Genomic DNA, 26821 nt, shown 5'->3' with positions numbered 1-26821 from the left:
GTGTCGACGTTAGAAAGTCGTATCGGAGAAATATCCTCTAGTTTTGTCAACTCACGTGATCAGCTAGCAAATATATTCACTAAGTCACTTAGAGCGTCCACATCTAATACCTAAACTAAACTTTTACCTTAAATTTTACATTTTGCATTAAAAACATCCGCATTAGGTACCCTACTCATTCCTTAAATATACATTTTATGAATAGTAGTTCTTTAAATTTAAGGAATGGATTCCATTCCTAAATATTAAATACTATTTCTATCTCTTCCTTCTAATAATAAAAAATTTCTCTCTCCTCTATTTCTTTCCTCCATCTAATAATAAAAAATATAAAAGAAAGAGAAAAGATAATATAAAAAATAAATATATAGTAAATTATAGGAAAGTTGATATATCATATAATGACAAGTGAATATCTAAATTTAATAAAATAGATCTTTTACTTTAAATTTTAAATTTTGGATGAGGATACTGATGTGGATGGTCTTAGAGGTCCCCGAATTGACTACATATGCAACAAGCTTGGTGCATATGATCTATATTCTCCAGCTTGAGGGGGAGTGTTAGAATAAAATATTTATAAGGGTATTTTTGACTTTTTGTTATATATCTTCTTTCCTATATAAAGGCCTAACTCGTGGCTCCCAAGATACGAGATTTTAGGTTTTGCTTTGAACAGATACTAACTATTGTCTAACACAGTTTTGAACATGCTGAGTCTCTCGACTCATAGATTTCAATGTTTTTTCAGACAAAGGAACAAATAAGACGGGAGGCGTTGACCAGTGAGCCAACTCGAGACAATGGCAGCACAACCTAAAGACCTACCAGTTTAATTTCCGCATTTAACTATGTTTTTTTTTTCAACCCCTCTATGTAATTTTATTTGAACTAAGAAACTGCTATGGAAGTATAAACAAGTGACGTCTGCAGCTTTATTTACGAATTGTAGAAAAAAAACTTGGGGCATTACTGTAAGGTTATTTGAGGAACAATCTTTATGGAATTTTTAGAAATTTTTTAGGATTTATTCGGAGCTCGTATGACGTATTTTGGGAGGATGTATTTCTAGGCTCGAGAAAAGCCTGTTTGGGATACCCGGAGGTGGGAGTTGATTGAAAAACCGATCTAGGGTTTAATTTACAAATCCCTCAGCTATAAAGGAAAAATCTTCCCGTGCTCTAACTCCCATTCACCCGCCAATCTCCTCTTCCCCAAGACTCACCTCGCGACGCCGCCTCCACTTCTTTGCCAAGCCTCTTCTCCCCAAGCCATTGCCGGTCTCCCTCTCCCTCCCACTAGTTCCCGCACCTGAGCCGGCCTTTCTTCCTCGCTCAAGCACCACACACAGCTGTCGGCCTCTCCGCATGCGAGCGCCGCAGCCGACGATCTTCCTCCTCTTCTCCCTCGAGCCACAGCCGCGGCTCCTTTTCCCTTAGGCGAGCACCAGAGCCGCGTCGCCGACACAGCTGTGCCCTAACCCCTCTCCACCGCTTCTCCAGCACTCCTCTCTCAAAGCGGAACTTCTCCTCCAAACCCTGAGAAAAGGCAAGTAGACTTCCCTAGTAGGTATGGAAGTTTGTTTTCCTTGGTAGCTGAGCGTAGGGATTTAGAGAATGGTCCGGATTTTTGTGTCAATACTCGATTTACTGCTCTGTGTAGAGAGATTTGAATCGGCTTGGTTTCTCCTTGTACGGGTTTTAGGATTGTTCTTTTTCTTGATTTCTGATTGATTTGGTAAGTGAAAGTTCATGTTTGCTTTGTGTAAATTTTCTACAAGTATAATCCCCTCTATAAGTATGGGTTTTGGGAAGTAGATTGGGAGTGGGCATGCAAAACAATTCCAATGATGTCTCTACATATTCATGGAGTTTTTTTTTTTTTAAATGTTGGATAGAATTGGGAAGTGGGGGATTTGATCCAATGTTGTTCTTGTTTACTTTAGGAATCGACTATTTTGGGGGCAAATTCAGTGAGTTTTAATGTATTTCCAAGATGGTTCTGGCTTTTTCTTAGTGATTTCGAAGTTTCAGATAGATTTGCTTGATTGGGACAGGCTATTCATCGAGTTTTGTTTTCTTGTATTGGCTGCGTTCTATTTGAAAGGGATTCGGATGCAATGGAGTTTTGTTTTGTTTCCGACCTGGCCGTGATGTAGTGGACAGATTTAATAGGTTGTAGTGAGATTCTAATGGGTTCTGTTCTTGTGATAGTTTCGGATCTGGACAGAGTTAAAGTTGTGTTTAAAATGACTTTTCATTGTGCTTTGCTTTGGAGATTATGAGATCTTGATTGGATTTCGGGGCTCTGTGTAGTGTTCTCTCGATGCAGCTGATTCTTTGAACCGAACCGGCTGTTGGGGTTTGGTTGTTTTTGTGCATCCATTTCGAAAAAGGTTAATGGTTGAAGGTTGTTCTAGGATTGGGTTAGATACGGTTTGAGAATTGGTATTAGCTATTTGATTCATATGAAGATGGCTAATTTGTGTGCGCTGGTGCAGGACGTTGATTGAGACGGCTGATGTGACGGGGCATGATATGGTTCAGACTACATATTAAAGGCGGGTACTTCTTACTTTGACTATTTAGTTCTGAACTTAGTGAAGCTATTTCGGTCCAACTCTTCTATTATCTTGTATTTGCTTTCTAACTCGATAAATATTGCTTCCAATGAGGATGCTATAAATTTTATTTTGAGTTATAAATAACCCTACTATATTATCTATGGTTGTAGGTTGAATGTCTGCATATTGAATATTCTCTATGTCAATTTTTGAGTTATAATTTCTTTTATATTTGTATTTAAATTTTAGGTTGAATCTCTGCAGGTTGGACTTATTCTGCGTGCAATGGGTTATCCAGCAAATACTATAATCTACATGGCCGGTTCTGAGACATTTGGAGGACAGAGGCTTCTAGTTCCCTTGCGAGCTATGTATATGAACTTAGTAGACCAGACGTAGCTAGTTAGCTACTATGCAACTGTCCCCTCGGCCACTTGAGAGAGTGGTAGCTGGAGTGGTGTACAGTCTGTCACTGACCCGGCCTCTCGATCATACAGGGGTCATGGTGCAGAGAGGTGGGGGGGAGTGATCCTCCGTGCATACGCTGTTATTATACTTGCTTTGGCTGCTGCTGTTTACATATACTGTAATTGTTTACTTATGTTGCCATCGTATACTGTTGTTGTTCACTTATGTTGATATACTTACTTATGTTAAGATATACACTCGTTGTAGGTGTTTAGACACTGGTTTATTTATTGATAAAATGGATACATCTCACATATTTACCCCTGTAGTTATAGCCAGTACTGTAATAGGTTTGTGTCACCCCTAACCTTCTATTGTTAGCTTAGGATATAGCTTCAGGTATGAAAATTTATTTTCACATCATGGGAGTATCTTCTATCTTTCTTTATGAGACTGTACGGTTGGCACTCTCTATCTGTATGTTATGTTCATTAGTCCCTGAACTCACCACCTCGCAAATTGCTTTTCTTTCGCCAGGTAACAGGTAGATGAGTCATGGATGCTTGGAGAGATGCTGCCTGCCAGTCCTATGTCATATCCGAGGAATGATTTTGGTTTTGTTTATCTTTACTTGCATTTCGTATTCGTTGGATTTGGTGCTGTGAGAACTAACTATGTTTTGACACTGGTTTTGTGGACTTTATATCTGCGATGTTTTGTGGACTTTGCATTTGTGGATTTTCTTTCCGTTATTTCGCTGTGTTTTCAGTGCATCCGTGTGGACTGTTAGTGATATAAACTACGTGGGTGTTGTTGTTTTGTTCCAGCAAAGTAGGCTGTATTATATAAACTGCGTGGTTATGTATGTTCCAGCCGTGTGGGCTGATGAATATGTTATTATGTCGTTTATGTATGTATATTGGTCCCAATTGTCACTGTTACAAGGGAGGTGTTGTCCGATTTTCGATTGGACACCCTTACTCTCGGGGCGTGACAATTTTTAGCATTAGAGCAGGTTTACGAGACCTGATATCGTGTTTTGTATTTCGTGATTTGGTTTCTCGACGTGACTTTTCGGGTTTTGGGATCAGGCAGCGACAGGAATCTCCAAGCTATAGGAGATATGTGGTATATTGTTATCATACACTTCTGTTGTTACTTGACTAGTTGTTTATACCATGTATGACTTGTGTGTGTCGGTCAGTAGGAGGCCGACCTACTCTATTTCCTGAAGATTCTGACCTTTGAGTTATTTGTGTTTGGTAGGATAACCTAGAAGGTATATTCAGATAAATGACCCTCCACTGATATGGAAAAATATAGAGTTAGCTGCTTAATACTTATGTCGGTTAGCTATTTGTTGATAGTGCTTCTCTACTCTTGTGTGCATTGCTCGTCACTAGAGGTGGAGCAATCATAGTATGATGTAGTGCAAGACAATGGTTAGTCGATTCAACTATCATTGTCTCCATGAGTAGCTCAAGACCTTGATCATATGATCATTTATTAAAGGTCTTGAAGTCTATATCTTAAATCAAAGTGTTCGATATTTTTATCGACAGTTATCGGAGGACATTTTACGGATATGATTATGAGATGTGTGGTGATATTCTCGGATGGGTAGACTCTTAGTCAGGATGGTTGAGGGACCCTTTGGACTTTGGATTGTCACTTCTTTATTGTGGATATTTGAGTAACTGAAGAATGAGATTTGACATACTCTTTGGATATTTTTAGATAAGATTAGTAGAGTGTTTATACTCATATCTGATTGATCATATCTCTGTCACTTGGAGAGTTGTTGATTATCGATCAGGAAGTCAAGAGATATCTCTTGTACTTCAGTAGTCATACATTTTTGGTAAGATTGTGATATATTTCTACATCTTGATAGTACACCATGATGAGAATTGGTTACTGGAAAATTATCAGGTTTGATTGATGTTAAGGATGCTTTAAGATTGATGGATATTGTTGGATCAGATATTGTGATAAGTTGTTTTCTGATGAGATATTAATAGATGTATGACTTGATGATCTATTGTTTGGTATTTGATGTTGATTGCAACATGAGTAGCATTTGTGTGATATTTATGGATTTGGTGATTTGTAGTTGGTGAACCGATCATATGCTTGTTGTTGGGGATCTTACGGTTGAGAATGTCTGTTGTATGGATATTATGAGTCATTGATATTGTCATTTAGGTTTAGCCCTGGATATTTCCATGGACTCGATGAATTTGGTATTCTTAGGTCGTCTTAAGTGACAATATTGTGATCTATTCCAAATCCGAGGCGGATCACGTACACCATCTTCGCATAATTTTAGAAATGTTTCGATGTGAAGTTCAGTAGTGCGTATTTTGATTGTCTTCTATGAGATTTCTGGAACACATGGTCACCAGTAGGGGTACACCTATGGATCCACAGAAGATAGAAGTTGTTACCGGAGTAGTTGAAGTCTATATAGGAGACTCGCAGAGGGTTATTCAGCATTATGCCGTTAACTAGACTGTTTAGGAAAGGAATGGAACTTTCTGGATAGATGCTTATGAGATCAGTTTCAGGAGTTGAAACGAAAAGTTGATAACTGCACTCATCTTAGTTGTACTTTCTAGTGTAGATGGATTTGTACTCTACACAGATGTATCGTATCTGGGAGTCGGTGCAGTTCCAATGTAGCATGAGCGGAGTAGCCTCGTGCTAGTAGACAGAATTCTCGTGTAAGGAGAATGAGATTCTTTATTTCCATGGGAGATTATGTGTGTTCCTGAGTCACTTCTTATTTGGGAGGAGTTACTGCAGGAAACACCTCGATCTGGATTTGTGATACATCCGGGTGACACCCGATGTATGAAAACTTGAAGCATTCCTATTGTGTATACGACATGAACAAAGACATCGCGGATTAGTAACTTGATGTCTACTATGTCAGCCAGTGGAGGCTGAACATCGGAGACCAGTAGAATTGTTTCGGTAGACTCGCATATTGGAAAGGAGTTGGGAGTATGATATGATGGATTTTTGTTGCGGGATTACCCAGGACTTATAGAGGATATGTGGCGATATTGGGTAATCGTTGATTGATTGACTAATTTGCTCCTTTTCTATCGAACTGTAGGATGAATTCTTTGGATCGAATAGTAGTGTTATACTATATAGAGATTACCGGACTTTATGGTATTCCTCTGAGTATTGTATCGGATTGAGGTCCGTGATTCACCACACGTGTTTGGCAGAGTTTGTAGTTTATGAGTATGGTGTTTAGTTGTTATCTTTGGATGAGGATCCCTCAGTTGAACAGTAAATTTGAGAACTAAATTTTTATTAGTATGGGAGAATGTAAAATACGACACCCAAATAATAATAAAATAATAAGGTTATTTGAGGAATAACCTTAACGAAATTTTTAGAAATTTTTTGAGATTTTTTCGGAGCTCGTATGACGTATTTTGAGGGGATGCATTTATAGGCTCGAGAAAAGCCTATTTGGGATACCCGGAGGTGGGAGTTGATTGAGAAATCGATCTAGGGTTTAATTTACAAATCCCTAAGCTATAAAGGAAAAATCTTCCCGTGCCCTAACTCCCATTCACCCGCCAATCTCCTCTTCCCCAAGCCTCACCTCGCGACGCCGCCTCCTCTTCTTCGTCGAGCCTCTTCTCCCCAAGCCATTGCCGGTCTCCCTCTCCCTCCCGCGAGTTCCCGCACTTGAGCCGACCTTTCTTCCTCGCTCGAGCACCACACACAGCCGTGGGTCTCTCCTCACGCGAGCACCGCAGCCGAAGATCTTCCTCCTCTTCTCCCTCAAGCCACAGCCGCAGCTCCTTTTCCCTCAGGCGAGCACCAGAGTCGCGACCCTTCCCTCTCCTCCCATCTCTCTCAGATCAGCCCAAACAGAGCCCTGCTGCCGACACAGTTGTGCACTAACCCCTCTCCACCGCTTCTCCAGCACTCCTCTCTCGAAGCGGAACTTCTCCAAACCCTGAGAAAAGGCAAGTAGGCTTCCCTAGTAGGTATGGAAGTTTGTTTTCCTTGGTAGCTGAGCATAGGGATTTAGAGGATGGTCCGGATTTTTGTGTCAATGCTCGATTTACTGCTCTGTGTAGAGAGATTTGAATCGGCTTGGTTTCTCCTTGTACGGGTTTTAGGATTGTTCTTTTTCTTGATTTCTGATTGGTTTGGTAAGTGAAAGTTCGTGTTTGCTTTGTGTAAATTTTCTACAAGTATAATCCCCTCTCTAAGTATGGGTTTTGGGAAGTAGATTGGGAGTGGGCATGCAAAACAATTCCAATGATGTCTCTGCATCTTCATGGAGTTTTTTTTTTTTAATGCTGGATAGAATTGGGAAGTGGGGGATTTGATCCAATGTTGTTCTTGTTTACTTTGGGAATTGACAGTTTTGGGGGCAAATTCAGTGAGTTTTAATGTATTTCCAAGATGGTTCTGGCTTTTCCTTGGTGATTTTGAAGTTTCAGATAGATTTGCTTGATTGGGACGGGCAATTCATCAAGTTTTGTTTTCTTGTATTGGCTGTGTTCTATTTGAAAGGGATTTGGATGTAATGGAGTTATGTTTTGTTTCCGACCTGGCCGTGATGTAGTGGACAGATTTAATAGGTTGTAGTGAGGTTCTAATGGGTTCTGTTCTTGTGATAGTTTCGGATCTGGACAGAGTTAAAGTTGTGTTTAAAATGACTTTTCATTGTGCTTTGCATTGGAGATTATGAGATCTTGATTGGATTTCGGGGCTCTGTGTAGTGTTCTCTCGATGCAGCTGATTCTTTGAACCGAACCGGCTATTGGGGTTTGGTTGTTTTTATGCATCCATTTCGAAAAAGGCTGATGGTTGAAGGTTGTTCTAGGATTTGGTTAGATACGGTTTGAGAATTGGTATTAGCCATTTGATTCATATGAAGATGGCTAATTTGTGTGCGCTGGTGCAGGACGTTGATTGAGACGGTTGATGTGATGGAGCGTGATTTGGTTCAGACTACATATTAAAGGCGGGTACTTCTTACTTTGACTCTTTAGTTCTTTGAACTTAGTGCATGAGCTATCTTTGGTTAGAAATTACTTTTACCTTGACTCCACTCTTATTTTTCCTGCGTTTGATACTTCCACTCGATTTTTGAGATATTCGTTTCCATATCTATACAGTCTCTCATTGTTATCCATGATACGTAGCAGATACTAGATGTCATGTTTGCAAGTTTTGATTGTTGTTTATTTATATTCCGTATTGAGCATGCTGGCTTCATGTAGCATACCTAATTTCTGCTTATATTTGTATGATGACTGTTGCATCTTGCGCATCATATCATTCCATGCACATCAACGACAAATTCTCCCTTGTGGTCGAGAGAGTCGTTTATCAGGGCCGCACGCTCAGCCACTTGAGAGAGTGGTAGCTGGAGCAGATGTCGATTGTCCTGTCATGCTTCCACTCGCTCACTCATAGGTAGTGATAGCTGGAGAAGATGTCGCTTGTCCTGTCGTGCTTCCACTCGCTCACTCATAGATAGTGATAGCTGGAGTTGCGAGCAGCAGGGACCCCGTCGCAGACATAACTAGTTAGCTACTATGCAACTGTCCCCTCGGCCACTTGAGAGAGTGGTAGCTGGAGTGATGTACAGTCTGTCACTGACCCGGCCTCTTGACCATACAGGGGTCATGGTGCAGAGAGATGGGTGGGAGTGACCATCCGTGCATACGCTGTTATTATACTTGCTTTGGCTGTTGCTGTTTACATATACTGTTATTGATTACTTATAATGCCATCGTTTACTACTGTTGTTCACTTATGCTGATATGCTTACTTATGTTGAGATATACACTCGTTGTAGGTGGTTAGACCCTGGTTTATTTATTGGTAAAATGGATGCATCTCATATATTTACCCCTGTAGTTATAGGCAGTACTATAGCAAGTTTGTGTCACCCCTGACCTTCTATTGTTAGCCTAGGATATGGCTTCAGGTATGAATATTTATTTTGACATCATGGTAGTATCTGCTATCTTTCCTTATGAGACTATATTCCTTTTGACATTCTCTATTTATTTATTTTGTTCAGACACTATCTGTCTATTACCCGCTGAGTTCCTGTACTCACCACCTCGCAAACTGGTTTCCTTTCGCCAGGTATATGAATCATGGATGCTTGGAGGGATGCTGCCTGCCAGTCCTGCGTCATATCCGAGGAATGATTTTGGTTTTTGTTTCTCTTTACTTGCATTTCGTATTCGTTGGATTTGGTGCTGTGAGAACTAACTATGTTTTGACACTGGTTTTGTGGACTTTGTATCTGCGATGTTTTGTGGACTTTGCATTTGTGGGTTTTCTTTCCGTTATTCGCTGTGTTTTCAGTGCAGCCGTGTGGACTGTTAGTGATATAAACTACGTGGGTGTTGTTGTTTTGTTCCAGCAGAGTAGGCTGTATTATATAAATTGCGTGGTTATGTATGTTCCAGCCGTGTGGGCTGATGAATATGTTATTATGTCGTTTGTGTATGCATATTGGTCCCAATTGTCACTGTTACAAGGGAGGTGCTGTCCGATTTTCGATTGGACACCCTTACTCTCGGGGCGTGACAATTACACTCTAACCCATAAAAGATGGTAGGAACTTGGTTTTTTTCAGGTTGTATGCTTTAAGAAGTTCTTCAAATTTTTCCTATGATGGTGACACATCAGTTTTTTATAAGATTCTTGAGATATAGGCTCCAATTCAAGGATTTTATTGCTAACATCAAAACTGCCCACAATGCTCAGATTCTGCCTGTATAAGGAGGGATCACCCCCTTTTTCCTTAATCATGATTCAAAAGCTAAGAATTTCCGCTTCGCACCAAAATGTCTGTAAGGTAAGAAACCAAGCAAAGATCCAAATGATACAACAAAACCTCTGCTGTTATCGGGAAGGTGACAATCCTCATCTTCATAAGCAACAAAATTTGCTAAAGCTGAAGCAATGAAATCAAATAGATCATCTGAACCATCAACCATCATATTTTGAGGGATTAACACCTGCCCCGGGCTTGGCATAGATGGTAAATGCATGGTAGTTTGCCTATAGTGGGCAAGCTTCGAGTCCCAAGGAGTGCATCATTTGTGTTTGTCTCACCATGCACTTAACACTTGTGCTCCTAATTAACCTCCTTCCATCAACGTGGCATCGTCACGTGGGGGGTCGTTAATGTGACGATTCCATATTTGTTTTAGGGACTAACACCTCCTCACACTGTTGCTTCACAACATGCCCCTTCCATCAACATCTTCTTCCAGAGCCTAAAATGAATGAATGGGGATGCTATCTTGGAGATCTCCATGACTGCCTTGGGCCTGGTGATGACGGACTTGAATCTCCCTCCGATCTCAGTGAGGTGACTCTGAGGTCCTTCGACAAAGGGGAAATCCCAGAACGCTTCGGGGTTCATCGTGTCCAAGTGTGGTAGGATTAAAGGAGGTGGTGGAAGGAGCGAGGAACGCAGCGACGCCGTGGAACTACCAGGGTAGGGTTTGGGTGAGCTCTAAGAAATCTTTCTTGACACCGCCGTGGACAAGGTCGTCTTTTCGGCTGCCATCCCGTTGGGGTCCACCCTCTCCTCAAGATCGACTTCGTCCTCCGAAACATGGTCATAAATTGAATCACCGAAGATTTCGATCTTGCCATCCATGTCTTCCTTGTAAATAAAAACTCTTTCCTCCTCATCAAGAACATTCTCTTCATAAACGTCCTTCACATCCGAAGTTATCTGATGATATAGCTATTGTGTTGAACTAGGTGTCTCTATTCAAGATTCTCAACATCGCTGCCATTCTTTCAGTAAATTGTTCCACAACCCTGTTGATTTGCGCACGAGTACCAGACGCGATCTTCTAAACCTGTTGATTCTGTAGAATATCAAGAGATAAGCAACCAAATTCGATGTTTGGGAAAGAACAAAGGGGTCGCAAATTCTTATTAATAAAAAAAATCCCTAAAAACAATTAAACAAGTGTTTAAATACTGAAACCCTAAATATGCAAAAGACTAAAATAACATCACAAACCTAATTTAACAAAATAATAAAAAAATACTAAAATTACTCGTTCGTCCCTGCATCAATAATACAAACAAGGAAACACATTAGCATCTACTAGTCCAAGTTACCAAAGCAATGATCAAAGAAATTAATCAACAAATATTTGATTCGGCTAAAAAGGCACTTCCACTTCACAATTGCTCCACCATCCCAGTTGACGAAGTTAACTTCCCTTCAGTTGAGGAGAATAATACAGTCTAGAATTTAATTTTATTAAAAGTCATTAAGTCATTGATTTGGGTAATTTGTTGAGACTTTTAAAAAATTACTTTATTTCTTTATAAAAAATCAATCAAATTTTATTAGGATAATTAGGATTTTGTTATAAAGTTGTCTAAGTCGCTAATTTTTATAATTTATTAAAACTTTTAAAAATTTATATTATTATTTTTTTAAAGAGTTAGTCTTATTAAAATAATTAGCATTTTATTAGAAAAGATCTTTTATTTTATAAAGAATAGGTCATGTTATCAAATTCTAAAATGAGGTCAAGATCCAATGTAATGAACAACTTTTGAATTAACTCTAGGTGAGAATCGGTAATTTTCCTCTGGCTGAGGATTGCATCTTATATTTCTGCTTTTCTATGTCAAAGAGTTTCGGTGTAGAGGAGGTTAGAGTTTGAACATGAAGGAGGGTGGTTCAGCACATACCAGTTTGAAGCTTCTCACAAAGCAAGGGCCGAGGAGCTCGATGTGACAAACTATTCAGATAAGACAAAACTTCTCATGGAAGATGCCAACAAAGGAAGCATCTCACAATAAAGTTGCAAGGGTAGACATTAAGTTTCGTTCAGCGCACCAAGGATTTCGTAACTTCAACCATACCAGTCAATGAACAAACTAAAAATTTTCACCAAGTTGACTTGCACAGATTGAGATTTTAATATTGCAATAGTCTTTATGATGACAATGACCCTCCTTGGCAGGTCAAGTCTTAGTTGATGGCATTTTTTCTTGATAAGGCAAGTTGCTAAGATCAAGATTTAAAATTTCGACCCGTACTAATGATTTGGTCCTACACCAGAACCGTACTGTATCGTGCCGTACCAATATAGTTTCAGTATTTTTAAACATAAAATATTTAACATAAATATTTTAAAAATAAACAATATAAAAAATAATCTTTTAAAACAAGAAAAAAATGAAAATAGATAAATAAATAAATAAAAATTTTATTATAATTTTTAATAAAATAAATGTTATATAAAATTAATTAGATAATTTTATCAGCTTTAATAAAGTCTCTTTAAATTATCTCTATCATAGTTAGGAGTTAATTAAAATAACTAACCTAAATTTTAATTAAAAAAAAGCCGACACCACTCACGAGCTCCCACAACTTCGGCACTGTCACTAGGTCGCACGACCCCTCAACAATGGTAGTAGGGTGGCACAATTCCTTTGGCACGGTTGCAGGGGTATGACCCTTCCGCGGCGGTCGCGTGGTCGCACGACCCCTCCGCGACAGCCGCGCAACGCCTTTGTGGCGACCACAGTGGAGTTATGTGACCGCTCAGCTGTTGTTGCGGGGTCATGCGACCCCGCCATTGTGTCTGCGTGGTCACACAACTCCTCCCAAATCTCGTGGGGCTTGGTGCCGATGTCAGTAAGGAACAAGATGTTTTAGCCGTTTTGACCGGCTCGGCACGGTGTTTTAAACACGGGCTAAGATATGGAGGTATGTTAGGATGGTAACAAGAAAGCTGAAAAGGTTGCTAAAATTGTATCAAAGAAGAGCAGACTAGTTACTCTGGAGGGTTACTTGAACTGGTAGTTTTCTAATTGATTTAATGGAATAATATTATTAAAAAAAACTAATGATTGACAACCATATCAGAGATTTACTGTTATTTTCACTACAATCAATCTAATTAGAAAAAAAAGGACAGCTCGGTGCCTTGAAGCTCCCGCTATGCGGGGTCCCGGGGAAGGGTCCATTGTACGCGGTCTTACCCTGCTTTTTGCAAGAGGTTGTTTTCAGGATTCGAATCCGTAACCTTTTGATCACAAAGCAACAACTTTACCGTTGCGCCAAGGCTCCCCTTCAATCAATCTAATTAGAAAAGAAAAAATAATGAAAATATAATAAAAAGTACCTCCAATGGTGAGAAAGCAAAAGTCACTAATGCATTTGAGGCAAAGTTAACGAGCACTGCAATACTTAAACCCCGACCTCTTAATCGCAAGGGAAAAATTTCTGATATCATCAGCCAACCAATTGGACCAAATGATAACTGCAAGGATGAGACAATAATCAGGAAAACAAAACAAACATCTACTATTAGCTCGTTATGAGCAGCATATTAAACTTAAAGGAGATAAAAAGACAATAGGACTTTGGACTTGGTTTCTAAAGCTAGTATTATAGTGTTCTTTTTACAGACTTTTAATGTATTCAACATTCAGCATTCACACACACCAAAAAAGTGAAGATTTTCCAGAGCATGAGTGCATGACAAAGTATGTTTCGTACTTTCAGGTCAAAGTGTATCAATGCATCATGCAAAAGAATGAGAAACATAACCAAATAGCACACACCTGATGAACATATGTTGTCACCAGCTTTTGGGACCACAATTAGGATTAATCATTGTTATCTTAACAGGAGGAATACTTGAGATGTCATTTACTACATAATTAGCGCCCTTTATAATCCTGGGAAATTGGTGAAGTTTTTCTTTCATTATTTGTACCATAAGCCTAGTGATGATAGAGCTTCACCTATCAGATTGTTGGCATGATCAAAGAATCCAATGTGGAAGACTAGTTTACTTGATGCCTGGTGGTCTTTTGCTGGTCTAGTGTAGATTGGAAAAGTGTGCATTTACAAATAGGATAGTAGACTAATGGCATGAACTAGTTGAAACTAAAGCAGATTACCAATCATGAAGAAGGATCCAATCCTAAACAAGAATGACTATGAAACTAGTGCCTGATAACGAACAGGTGGATCTTCTGTTTATAACATAGATGCATGCATAAACCACTGAGATGATCAGAAAGAATTTGATATGACTTGTATGCTAACATATTTTACTGTCAATTATAGCAATTTCCAAATATCGATAACATTGAATGTTCTATAAAAATAATGAGAGAAGAAAGATTATCGCAAAGCAATACCTGATAACATCCAACATACACCAGCAATGCAATCACGGCCACAAAGGGTAAATCCTTCAAGAAGGTGTAGTATGAAGAAAGAAGGAATAAGGAGATTGTCTGCAATCACAAGGCAAAATACTTAAATAATAATAATAACAACAATAATGATCATAATAATCTTTACATGCAATATGCTCCAACAACATTGTTAACAAATTTCACCAATAAGAAAGACACATTCCTTCGTCTTATTACCCAAGTGCCAAAACTATTGTGAGTATTTGTTCGTAATAATGTACCCCTATCCTTTATGCGAAACTAATAATAATATTTCTAGATCAATCTCTTTGCTAACACTGAGTTTTTAGGGAAATAAATAGTCAATTGACTTCAACATCGTCTCAAAGCATGAAGTCTCCCATCTGCCCTCTGCTAGATGCCAAAACCTTTATAAATTCTCAACCAGCAGAACTTAGCCAAGTAAAACACAGGAGAGAAGGTAGACATCTGCTAAGTTGTCACATTTGCCTAGCAGGAATTAATCAAGTAAAACATAGGAGAAGGTAGTCGTATGCTTAGTTGTCACACTTGCCTAACAGGAATTAATCAAGTAAAACACAAGAAAGAAGGTAGTCGTCTGCTTAGTTGTCACATTTTTTTTTTCCTTCATGATTGTTTACATTGTTAGCATAGGGCATGATAGCAATACATCTTAAAAGTTGGATTAAGACTAATCTAAAATTAACTTTGTTTTTGTAGAAGCAAATGTCTAACTTCCTTATTCTTCTTTCCTTCAGTTTTCATTAATAGTAGGTTAAGCACATCAATATTTCTATAGATCCATCATGTTTTGATATAAACCTATTTATAAATATACAAGGATTATAGTTGTGAATATACAAGTATCATGGATATGAATGTGAGACCATGGTTTGAAAGCACACATTGGGACTGCCCATGCACCCAAGGAGCGTAAGAAATTCGCCTCCCGCTTTTGAACCTCTAGGACTACTCTGCCACTTGTGCTTCCGTATTTACCCTAATAGCTAATGAAAAATTCCCATGGGACCTAACTAGACACCTCCAAGATTAGTTGTACGATCCTAGATACCTAAATTACTAAAAAAAAAAAAGAAATCTTGTGCCCTGCCACTTGAAACCGACAATATTTATCATTTTGATACAAATCGACACCATGGCCGCAAAGCCTCGCGAGGTCATCGCAAGGTCACCCACGCACCCCTCCATTTCCAAGCTCATTGCAAGCGAGGTCATGAGGCATGAAAGGTGTCGAGGCCCTCCTCGGAAGTAATGTGGGTGTCACAACCATGTGGCAGCCTCCACAAGGTCACGACACTTGCTGTCATGATTTTTTAAAGTTATTTTTCTATGTTTCTAAATAGATATTTTTTATTATAAATAAAAATTTAATTATATATAATAATTATTAATATAATATATTGTTAATAATAGTTATAAAATATAAGAATTATTTTAAAATAATTTTAAATTTTAATAAATATTTTATAAAATAATTTATTTTTTAATAGATATTAAAAATTAAAAATAAATTTAAAATAATCTAAAATATAATTCTTAAATTATTCAAATAAATTTTAAAAAATAAAAAATTTATAAATACATTTAAAAAAATAGAATTTTAAATAATTTTATAATTATCTTTTGGGCCTTTCAAAGAATTTTTATAATTTTAGAATGAGTTTTAAATTTTAAGAATTATTTATTTTTTTAATAATTTTTATAAAAATTTAATAGACATTGTATTCTAAGAAAATATTGAAATATAAATTCATTACCTCAAAATATAACATATTTAATAATCAAATATTAATAAATTAATATACACATATTTAAAAATTAAAAAACTACCAAAACTGTATCAGCACGACTCGATATGGTACTGAAACTCTAGCACAAGTCAAAATTTTAAACCATGCATGAGACAACACTCAATGCATAGATTCCTCACCGTATAGTGCACTCCATATATTTGTATATAAATAGGATAATAAAAAAGGTGATATAGAGTGGAATACATAATTCATCTAGGCGGCTTCTTAACAAGTACTGATTTTTATCATGTATTAGTATGTATAGTTGTTATATTATTGAAAATTTCAAAGGACTTAGTTGTGATTTTTGAAAAAATAAATAAATGTGGACTTATGTATAAAATTGCCAATTTAATTAACCCATGTTCCCAACTGGTGCCCTATCCCTTGTTTTGTTTTGCACAACACCTATGTCGCTACACATATCCTTATCACTACATTGCCACCTCTCCTCCATCTTCACATGAAAAGCCTATCACTTATGGCATGTTTCTTATCTTGGTTTTGTTTGATATTCTAAATTCATACTTAATATTTATTTTGATGGATGTTTTATAGAGCAAGTTATAAATGATCGTAGAGGGATATCATGTGGATGTGCCAATGTAAAATGGATTTCTTTTGAGGAAATTTACCTTGTGTTCGTGCATGATTTAATTATAAAAGTAGATGATATAATTATGCAGTTGTTCAAAATATTTGCCTAACAATTTGTTGGTGCAATCAGCCTTCACGGTTTTTATATTTGATAATGTACCTGTGTCTTGGTCAAGGTTGATGAAAGATTGGTCCAAACAGGACCAGATGTTTGAAAGTAAATTAATAAGTCTAGTCAGATCAAGATTAACTGGATGACTAACAAAGTGAGAAGTCTAGTCAGGTAACAAGAATGATATGATGTCTAGCAAGTGGAAAGTTGAGGTAAGATGGCTAGTAAAGGGAAAGTTTAAGAAGGTCAAGGATGACCTGATGTCTGACAAGTGAAAAGTTCAGGCAGGTCAAGGTTGACATAATTCTAGCAAAGGGAAAGTCCAAGCAGGTCAAGGATGATCCGATGTCTAGCAAATGGCAAGTCCTCCAGGTCAAGATGATCAGATGTTTGGTAAAGAAAATAATCCTAAGAGAGCATACCTTGGGTGGTTAGAAGTAGAAGAAAACTCTGAGCAAGAGGTAAGCCCTAGATCAAGTAGACTAAGGTTTGTTTGTTTGTTTGTGTTTTGTATGATTATTTTATCGGAATCGGGAGATGAAGCAAAACGAAGAGCAAACAAATGCAACCCAACAAAACTAGACCAAGTCCAAAGTGAACCGGACTTGGCCCATGTCGAATTGGACTTGAACCAATCCGGTCGATCAGTGGTGGGTCTGATCGACCGGAAAACCCAGTCTAAACTAGATGACTTTGAGTGGCTAGACTCGAGTTTGAGTCTAGTTTTGGTGACTGATCTAGTTCAGTTGATTGGAAAGGTTCCGGTCGACCAATAAACCTTATAACGATGAGATTGCGGGGCTCGTTCTAGATCACAAAGAGCTTGGCGGACCGAACTAAGTTTTAGGTCAACCGAAAAAACTCTATAACATAACATCAGGATCAAAGTTCAAAGGATAACTCAATTCTCAATACTCTTCTTTTGTGCTCCGAAAAAATCTCAAGGCTTTGTTCGTGCGATCGGGACACACTAGGCGTATGTGACACTTAGGACTTCCAGACCGTATCAACAATATAATTTGTTATTATATTACATGCACTTGCATCATTATCATTTGTGATTGTGAGACAAACTTGTAAGAGCTTTCTCCACCTTTGGAAAAGTTCCAGCAAGGAGATAGGCTTAGTGGAAAAGCGCTTCATGTGCATAGGCCTTATAATACTAACTCTGAGAGTTGGGAACCAAGTAAACCTCATGTTTTCTTTGTGTCTTTATTGTGTATTGTATTATGATGCAAGTGCTAATCTGATAGAAAGAAAGAACTCAACGAATCAAGCGAGAGAGCGAGACTCATTATTCACCGCCCGCCTCCCTCCTAGCACGTCCAATCTTCTTACAATTGGTATCAGAGCCAAGCAGAATCTTGATTAGACTAATCGCCAAGGGAGCCAAGTATGCCAGAGATTGAGGGGGAGAGCCCTAACAAGATCACAAAAGGTAAAATTTTAAATACCATATGACCAAAAGGTCACGGGTTCGAATCCTGGAAACAGCCTCTTGCAAAAAGCAGGATAAGGCTGCGTACAATGGATTTTTCCCCGGATCTCGCATAGTGGAAGCTTCGTGCATCGGGATGTCCTTTTATTATATGTTTCAAGTGTAGGGATAGAGTGCACTGTAAAAATAAGTGCCCTACTATTAAGAGTCAGACAACACAACCGACGGCAAAGGAGGAACCGATACCATGAGATCGGAAAAACAAAGAGCGCGTTGTGTGCTTCAAGTGCAAGCAATCTAGTCATTACAAGAACTAGTATCCGGAGAAGAAGAAATCCAAGGATCCAAGGTGAGTGATCTAGGTTAGTAAACTTAAGATTTAAGAAAATGCCCTTGATATAATGATGATAGCTTAGCTTCTTCGAATTAATGCAATAAGCGACCTAGCAAGTTAATTAATTCAATTAATTATGATAATTTAAATTTAATTTATTCAAAATTATTAATTCAATTAATAATACAAATTCAAACAATAAAAAAATAAATAATTTGTATTTAATTAATCTGGATAATAAAAGTAATCAAAAATATGATCAAGTCATCTAGACCTAGATCAGATTAATAATCAAAGTATATTTGATCTATTCAATGATATTGATTAAATCAACTTATATAATTATCTAAACCTAAATCTAACTAATTTTAATTTGAACAATTGAATTTCAATTAAGAACTCAACTAATCAAGAAAATTCTAATTTGAAAATTTTAAATTTAATTAATTCAAATAATTTGAATTTAATAAAAAAAATAATTAATAATAAAGATAATTCTCAAGACAATTCAAATTTAATTAAATTATATAATTCAAACTTAAATAATAAATTAATTAACAAAGATAATCATAAAAAGAATTTAAATTCAAAAGATAAAAATAAGAATTTAAATTTGATAGATTCAAAAATAAGAATTTAAATTTGATAGATTCAAAAGATAAAGATAAGAATTTAAATTCAAAAATTAAAAATCAGAATTTAAATTTGAAATTTTCAAAAGATAGGTTGTAGGTGTAATTGGCCTCGAGGGTTTTGATGGTTTGGATTGAACAATATGTTTAAAGGGATTTGGTCAAGGGTGACCATGTAACTTGATCAAGGTTGATCAATTTGAGTATAGAGTCCAAGTAAGTCAAAGTTAACTAAATTCTTAGAAATGAGTGAGAGGACCATATACTTGGCAGTTGGTGGCAAGTCCTAGTTGGGAACTAGGTAGTGTAAGTCCTGATGGGACTATAGTCCTGGTGAGACTCGGCAATACAGTCATAGCAGTGAAAATTCTACTTGGAACTAGGCAATAGAAAGGCCTAGTGGGATTAGGCAACGGAAATCCTGGTTGGGAACCAGGCTACAAAAAGACATAGTAGGACTAGGCCATGAAAGACCAGAGACCCAGCAGTGGAAGTCCTAACAAGACTAGGTGGTGGAAGACCTAATTGGGGACTAGACAAATCTAATTGGGAACTTGGTGAAGTCCAAGAGGGTTAGCTGAGAGTGAACACTTGAAGGAAGTCTCGGTAGGTGAGCTAGAACACTTGGTAAAAGAAGCTACTGGTTAGGTAGACCAAGCATTAGGTTTTGCATGTTTGTTTTGTAGGAAACCGCAGTTGGACGAAGGCTCGGACGACCGAAGAGACCTCGGAAGCACATGAGGTCTCTAAAGCGCATGCTTCACTAAGCTTTGTGCAAAAGCACAAGCGTTCGCTTTTGCATAAAGCGCAGAAATTTTCCCTTTTTTTTAGTTTAAAGTCCTAAACCCTCTTTAAATCGATCATTAAGTTGATTGGTCTGTCACTCGTCTGCCTCTCACCGCCAGAAGCATCTACCTCTCGATCATTGGTAAGAACTTCTTGTCTTCTTTTTTGTTAAATTTTTGTACTCTTTTGCATTTTTTAGCGTCCCGGAGGCTTCCAGCAATGCTTTCAGCGGTCCAAAGCCGCTGGAAGCATCCTGTGGCACATCCTGCATAGCCGTAAGGGATCGTGATGCCCACCGATCGAAAACTTAGGTCTGCGGATTTAATTAATTCAATCAACTCCCAACTTAAATGGGATAGTTCGAATAGGCTATCATAAATTCCAATTAAATTATCTTAATAAAATATATAAAAGCTTTTAAAAAAATTAATAAATTTCATTAATTCATATAAATCAGATTTATACTCATAATAGTCCATTTGTTTATTACATTTTTTTCCATAAAATGTGTGCATCGCTTTGCGCTTAAAGCCCCAAGACATTGAGTGCCTATTTGCACCTCGTGCTTTTGACAATTATGGTTCCAACGGACATGAAGTCACAAAAGTTAGCCAGATCTACAATCGAAGAGGATTGCAGCCGAGTTAGCGGAAGTCCAATCAACTAAAGGAGCTTCCAATCGTCTGGAAGAGTGTCGAGCGAGCTCTATAAAAGGGGAGTCAAGGCATATGCTTCCAACATCAAGTGCAAACAACTGCAATCAAAGCTCTCACGTTCAAGTGCTCAAAGTCTTGCTTGTGTGATCTAGGATGCACAAGAGGAGTGCCGCGGCATTCAGGTTTCAAGCCGAATCATCACGAGTTTGTTTTCTTTTTATGCTTGTGCTTTTAATTCCTACTTTCATACTTGTGATAGTACTTATCAATCTGTAAGAGGTTATCTGCCTCTGGAAAGGAGAGATACTAGTGGACTCACGTTGAGTGCATAGTCTTGGGTGTAACACCGTAGGGGTGTGAACCAAGTAAAATCAAATGTCTCTTTATTGTTTTTATGTTAAATAATTCCGCTGCATTCGTAACACTCTGATAGAAAAGAAAAAAAAAAGAAGCATATGCTAAACAAAACCTACAATCTATATAATGTGAAACCAAAATCATACCATCCCATCTGGGGATTCAAAACCCAGCACAGAACAATACTTTAAAGGTACCTTTGTCGACACCATATAACAATATTAAAATATTCTGTGCTTATCAGGAAAAAACAGTTTCCAATTAAAGATGATTGACGAGTGTAAAACTCATGTCATGGCACGAAAATAGCATGTAACTTACAATTCCACTGACACCTGAAATAAGTAATGGCCTTCGTCCAAGTCTATCTACCACAAGAACAGCAATACCAGTCATAATTAGCTGCACAAGGAAGCAAAAACCACCATTATTTGCAACCTTACAGAAACTATATTTTCCTGAGAAAGCATGTTGAAATACTAAATGATTATAGCATATAAACTAACCTTTAAAAAAAGAGAACTAAAGTGAAAACTATTTATTAAGTAGTTAGTATTCACACAAGCAAATAGCTGGAAATATTCCAACTTGATGATGATAGTGACAGATTGCTATCATGGATGAAGATGTGCTAAGAATTAAGAGAGAGGGTTAGGTATGGACCGTATGGTTATTTGGAGTACATTGTTGTTTCACAAAAACTGCATGTAGAAGTAGGTATAATCATTTGTGTGGAAGGAAAATGAAATTCAAACAAATATGAATAGGTGCTATTTTTGTGCCCAGCCAGGATACCGAGAAAGCCAGTCTAATTCTTTCAGACTTACTTCGCTTTTGATCAGACATACAAATTTCAAGAATTAAGTATCCTATAATGAGATGAACAATCAACAAAATAAATTTTTACATGTGTGACTATTACAAGACTTTGCTCAATAGCAACACACATATAAGTAAATTCATGAATTTTGAAATGTTAAACAAACCAGAATGTTTCTCAGTAAGGCATTCAAAGTTGACCTTTAGTAAACCAAGAAGAATAGAAACACGTGTAGCATCAGATGCTGCAGAGAATCCTGCACTCTGTTACAAAATATATTTGTTAATAAGAAGAAAAAGATACATAACTGTTGCAAAATACTTTTGTAATGGTCACAAGACTGGTTGGAATACCTGAAGAATGGTTGCAGCATAATACAGCACACTTGGCTGCCCAGTTATCTGATATGGGAGAAAAAAAACAGATAGATAGGTAATATTACACGAATACTAGCGCTTAAGCAATAAACCAACTTTTGATTCTGGAAGTAGCATTATTAATTAAGAATATCAATTAGGATATTTTAGCACATTGAAGTCATTCAGTGGCAACCTGCTGGAAAAAAACTAGTCCTGCACCGATTATGAGTGCTTTAAGGCATTTCCCTTGAAAGATCTCCCTGAATGTTGATTGTTTTCCATGATTGGCATGAGACAAATCATTCAGAATCAAGTCAACTTGTTCCGAAGCCGAACTATCAAAAGCTGAACCTCTTAAACGGCACAAACATTTAATGGAAAGTTCTCTTGCATCTTGCACGCTTCTTTTTCCCTGTATGGCACACAAAAGCAGCCAACGAGGAGATGGGGGTAAGCACCACATTCCTATGCCCATAACTATACATATTGGGGCACAGGTTGCATACATGTAGCGCCACCCACCAACCAAATCCACATAAATGTTTCCAGTTATGTAACCCAACTACATTTAGAAAATAGAAAACTGACTGTTAGAATATTTGAGGCAAGATATTTTCAGCATAACAGAATAGGACTTACAAGCATCCCAAAGACTATGAAAAACTCTTTCAAAGAAATAAGTGTTCCTCGTATCTGACTTGGTGCCGTTTCTGCAATATACATGGGAGCAGCATGCATAGCCTGATGAAATCAGACTGCCATGAGACAAGTAAAATAGTACTTGTATACCAACTCATATTTCATACAAAGAAAATGTAGGACTAGAAAACAACATCAACGTGATACTCCAAAAAAAAAAGGATATTGATGGAAATCTGACATGCAGCATCAAGCTAATCTCATCATGACCATCTAGCAAGGATGCTTATTTCATTCAAAGGAACAATGTTATGTAAAATTTCTAGTAATTCAGCAATCCACTCAAGCGATTTGCATTAGAGCAAAAAATACAACAGTAAGATTCATTTGTGTTCTTCGAGTGAGGAAATAGTTAAGATAGATCACAGACATCCACATAAATTTGAATTCAGGAATTTTAGATATTCGGGATCCATCCTCATCCCCATTATGCCAAACATGATATTCAAATTTCAAGCGGTTGTGATTCCCATCTCCTTCATTTGCACACTATTCCCATTACGCCAAACATGATATTCAAATGTCAAGCCATTGTGATTCTATCTCCCTCATTTGCAGTCTCAAGCCCTCTCTCTCGTCTAGCTCCACACATAAAAAGTCTCAGGCCCTACATGTGTCTGGTTCAAGGTTTAAAATCTCACGCCATGCCGAAATTTCAGTCTTGATTGGATATATTGTTTTGGAAAAAGAAAAAAAATCTAAGAGATGCTTGTCAAATGGAAAAGTCCAACAAGAACTTAGCAAATAGGAAAATCCAAGAGGTCTTGGAATATGGAGAAGTTCAACAGGTGTCAGTAAATTGAGAAGTTCAACGTGTTGGTAGATTTAGAAGTTCAATGTGTGTAGGTGTTGGCAAATAGAAAAGTCCCATCAGGTCTTGGTAGGCATATGGAGAAGACGAACACGTGTTGGCAGGATGCTCAAAAGGTCAAGGTTGATCAAGAGCACGATACGAACCATTAAGGAAGACACATAGGTGAGACCTCCTAGTAGTCGAAGAAGACCCAAAGGCCTTGGCAAACTGAAGAAGATTTAAAGGTGAAGTCTCTTGGCATGTGAGAAGTGAGAGATTACGAGAAGCTGTAATCTTGGGTGTTTATGTAAATTTCACCTTAAGAATGTGCTCAACTAAGAAACAAGGTTGTTTCGCATCAAAGTCAACTAGTGAACTCAATCTCAAGCAAATACAATCGATTGAAAAAGTTGAGTCAACTAACAATGTTTTGCTTGAGAACACAATGGTTTTGTTTCTAGTTCAGTCTGCTTTAAGAAAATTCAATCTCAATGTCTCAACATCTCGACTAAAGTAGTTTTAAGTTGGAGTCATTGAATTGTGTTGAGTTGAGTGAAACACATTTGAGTTAACTAATAGATTGTTAGTCAATTGACTATTTAACTGGAAAGAATTTTAGTCAATTGGAACTATTTAAACAATACCCATTATATCTATATAAGCTTTGGGAGACATCAAGGAGTTGAGGATCTCTAATCGAACCATGCAAGAGATAATCGAGAGAATCATGAGAAAGATTCCAACCCTCCACTGCCAATCCGACAAGATGGAAGGTGTGTTTAAGGGCATGATCAAGAAGACAATGTCGACAACTCACCATTACTAAGTCAACAAGGTGGGAGGCATGCCCTTGATAATGAAGGGTACACCTCTACAAGACCTACAAGAAGAGGCGAAGAGCAACAAGATGATGAAAGCCACTAAAATTTAGAAGATTGGATTAGACTCTTAAAGGGGCAACATCACCCATATGGCTCCTAAAAGAACTTCCAAAAGGATATCCACCCATATGGCATGTACAACATCGCATTCATTTGATTTACAGGTGTTATTCTACCTAACTTACCTCGCTACTAAATGTCACAGAGGTTGAAGCGTTGCAAGAAGAGTGAACAAGTTGCTTAACCAAAGTTTGATTCGAGAATCCATAAGTCCATATGTCACAGAGGTTGAAGCTTTGCAAGAAAAGTGAACAAGTTTCTTAACAAAAGTTTAATTCGAGAATCCATGAGTCCATGTGTCATATAAACCTTATTCCTAAGAAGGATGGAGCTAGGAGGATGTACATAGACAAATCTGCAATTAACAAGATTATAAGAAATACAAATTTCTCATTCAGAGGTTAGATAACTTGCTCGATCAACTAGCTAGGGCTCACTTCTTAAAGATTGATCTTAGAAGCACATGTCGCTAAATAGAGTTCAAGAGGGTGAGGAGTGGAAGATAGCTAGATAGCTTTTAAGACCAAGTTTGGATTGCGTGAATGAGATTGCCATGTTATTCAAGCTTTCGAATGCCCTGTATACATGAGGTTGATAACCAAGCTAAACTTATGGAGAAGTTCATGGTGGTTTATTGTGATGATATATTGATCTAAAATAGGGATCACATACAACATCTCCAGAAAAAATTGCACAAGTGTTTCTAGTTTGCGAACACAAGTTGTATGTGAATTTAAACTCAATTGTCTTTTGTGGTTACATGGAGAGGGTGCATGGAATTCAAATGGATTATTTGAAGGTTGAAGCTATCATAGTGTGGACTACTCCCTCAAGCTTCAACAACATTCAAATTTTTCATGGCCTTGCTTCCTCTAACAGTGGTTCATCCAAAATTTAAGTGCTATTATTGCCCCTATGCTGTATGTTTTGAAGAAAAAATGAATTCTCTTAGAATGCAAAAGCCCAACAAAGTTTTGAACACCTTAAGGAAGCACTATCAAAGCTCTCGTTCTAGCGTTGCCTGACTTTTTCCAAAGCTTTTCAAGTGGAACGTGATGCATAGCGATTTGATTTGCCCACAGATAGCCACGTCTTTAACGTAGCATGCTGAAGGAGACGCAAAACTGAGGGAAGAGATTGATGCAGTAGATATTTGTACCATCATTACAAAGAATGAAACCTATCAAGAATATCTAGTCCATTGCAGCCTACTAGTGAAGATACATGGGTTGCCATCCAAGACTTGATTGAACGAAGATTGGCAGGTTTGGAGTGTAGAGTTCTTCACAATCAAGAGAGGATGATGCAACTCAAGTTAGACCCACTTTACTTTGATCGCCCCAATTAAAATCTCACATTGCACGATGAGGACCAAAAGAAAGATGGAGCAGGTGAATGAGGCAAAATCAAAGAAGGAAAGGAAGGACATTTGAAAGCAAGTGTTTTATTCTAACTAGTTAGCTCAGTCCAAATTTACTTCTTTTTGTAAAAGTTTGGTTTTCTTTGTTTCCTTTTCTTCTCTATATATACTGCAAGCTGAGGAGAAGACATTCATTCCTTGACAATAGAAATTCTCTTCTCCTCAATCAAATGTGTCTTGGGTGTGTGGGTGATTCCATATTTTGTGTGTGATTCTGCTACACTGGTAATGATGCTAAGCCATGTACCCTATCTTCTTTTCCTCTTCCCTACCATTTATTTGGCGTGTAACCCACTGCCCTTAATAGTCCAACTTGCAATTAATTTGACCAGCATAACCAGTCGTAAAGCTATCATTATTGTTGTCTACAAGCCATGCTAGAGTTATTTAACACCAAGTGTGTTATGGGCCTTAATCCACCCAAATGGTTAGGCACATGTGCAGTAAAGAAGGCAATCCAGCTCTCTACCTTAACAATTGGACAGTACAAGCCAAGGCTATGGAACTTAACACCATTAACCAGACTACCATGGATTTAGTTCTAGAAAGATATGTGATATTTCTCCCTAATTATTGATCATGATCAGGAAGGGTAGCTCTATTACCAACATGGAATGGATCCCAATTAACACAATGGCAAGCCACTTGGGGAGACTTCCTCCACATAAGAACATAAATATCTCCAGGACCTGACCACGTGGGACTAAAGAAGCTGCTCTGCTATAATATAAGCAACAATGGGAAGTCAGGAAAAAAGCTATGAAATTAAACCTGATTGTGTCAACCAGCTGTCATAAGATCTACTTCTATCAAGGTGTGCGACAAAATTACATTTTACACAAAATAAACAACAATCAAGCCTT

The 26821-nt window shown here is 37.7% G+C and overlaps 1 protein-coding gene across 1 annotated transcript in view; it reads right to left on the bottom strand.

The window, feature by feature from the left end:
• The window catches only part of LOC121967141 (D-xylose-proton symporter-like 2), a 62357-nt gene that overhangs the window by 16887 nt on the left and 18649 nt on the right, over positions 1–26821 (bottom strand). The window contains exons 7-13 of the mRNA XM_042517187.1: positions 22745–22846; positions 22299–22667; positions 22100–22147; positions 21947–22009; positions 21248–21328; positions 14180–14278; positions 13153–13290 (exon numbers count right to left, since the gene is read on the bottom strand). Coding sequence (XP_042373121.1) covers positions 13153–13290; positions 14180–14278; positions 21248–21328; positions 21947–22009; positions 22100–22147; positions 22299–22667; positions 22745–22846 — 900 coding nt within the window. The remainder of the gene's footprint in view (positions 1–13152; positions 13291–14179; positions 14279–21247; positions 21329–21946; positions 22010–22099; positions 22148–22298; positions 22668–22744; positions 22847–26821) is intronic.

Source organism: Zingiber officinale, chromosome 3B (assembly GCF_018446385.1).
Source record: "Zingiber officinale cultivar Zhangliang chromosome 3B, Zo_v1.1, whole genome shotgun sequence".
NCBI classification, from domain to species: Eukaryota; Viridiplantae; Streptophyta; class Magnoliopsida; order Zingiberales; family Zingiberaceae; genus Zingiber; species Zingiber officinale.
The sequence above is the reverse complement of the archived record's forward strand: the minus strand, read 5'-3'. Positions and strand labels throughout refer to the sequence as shown.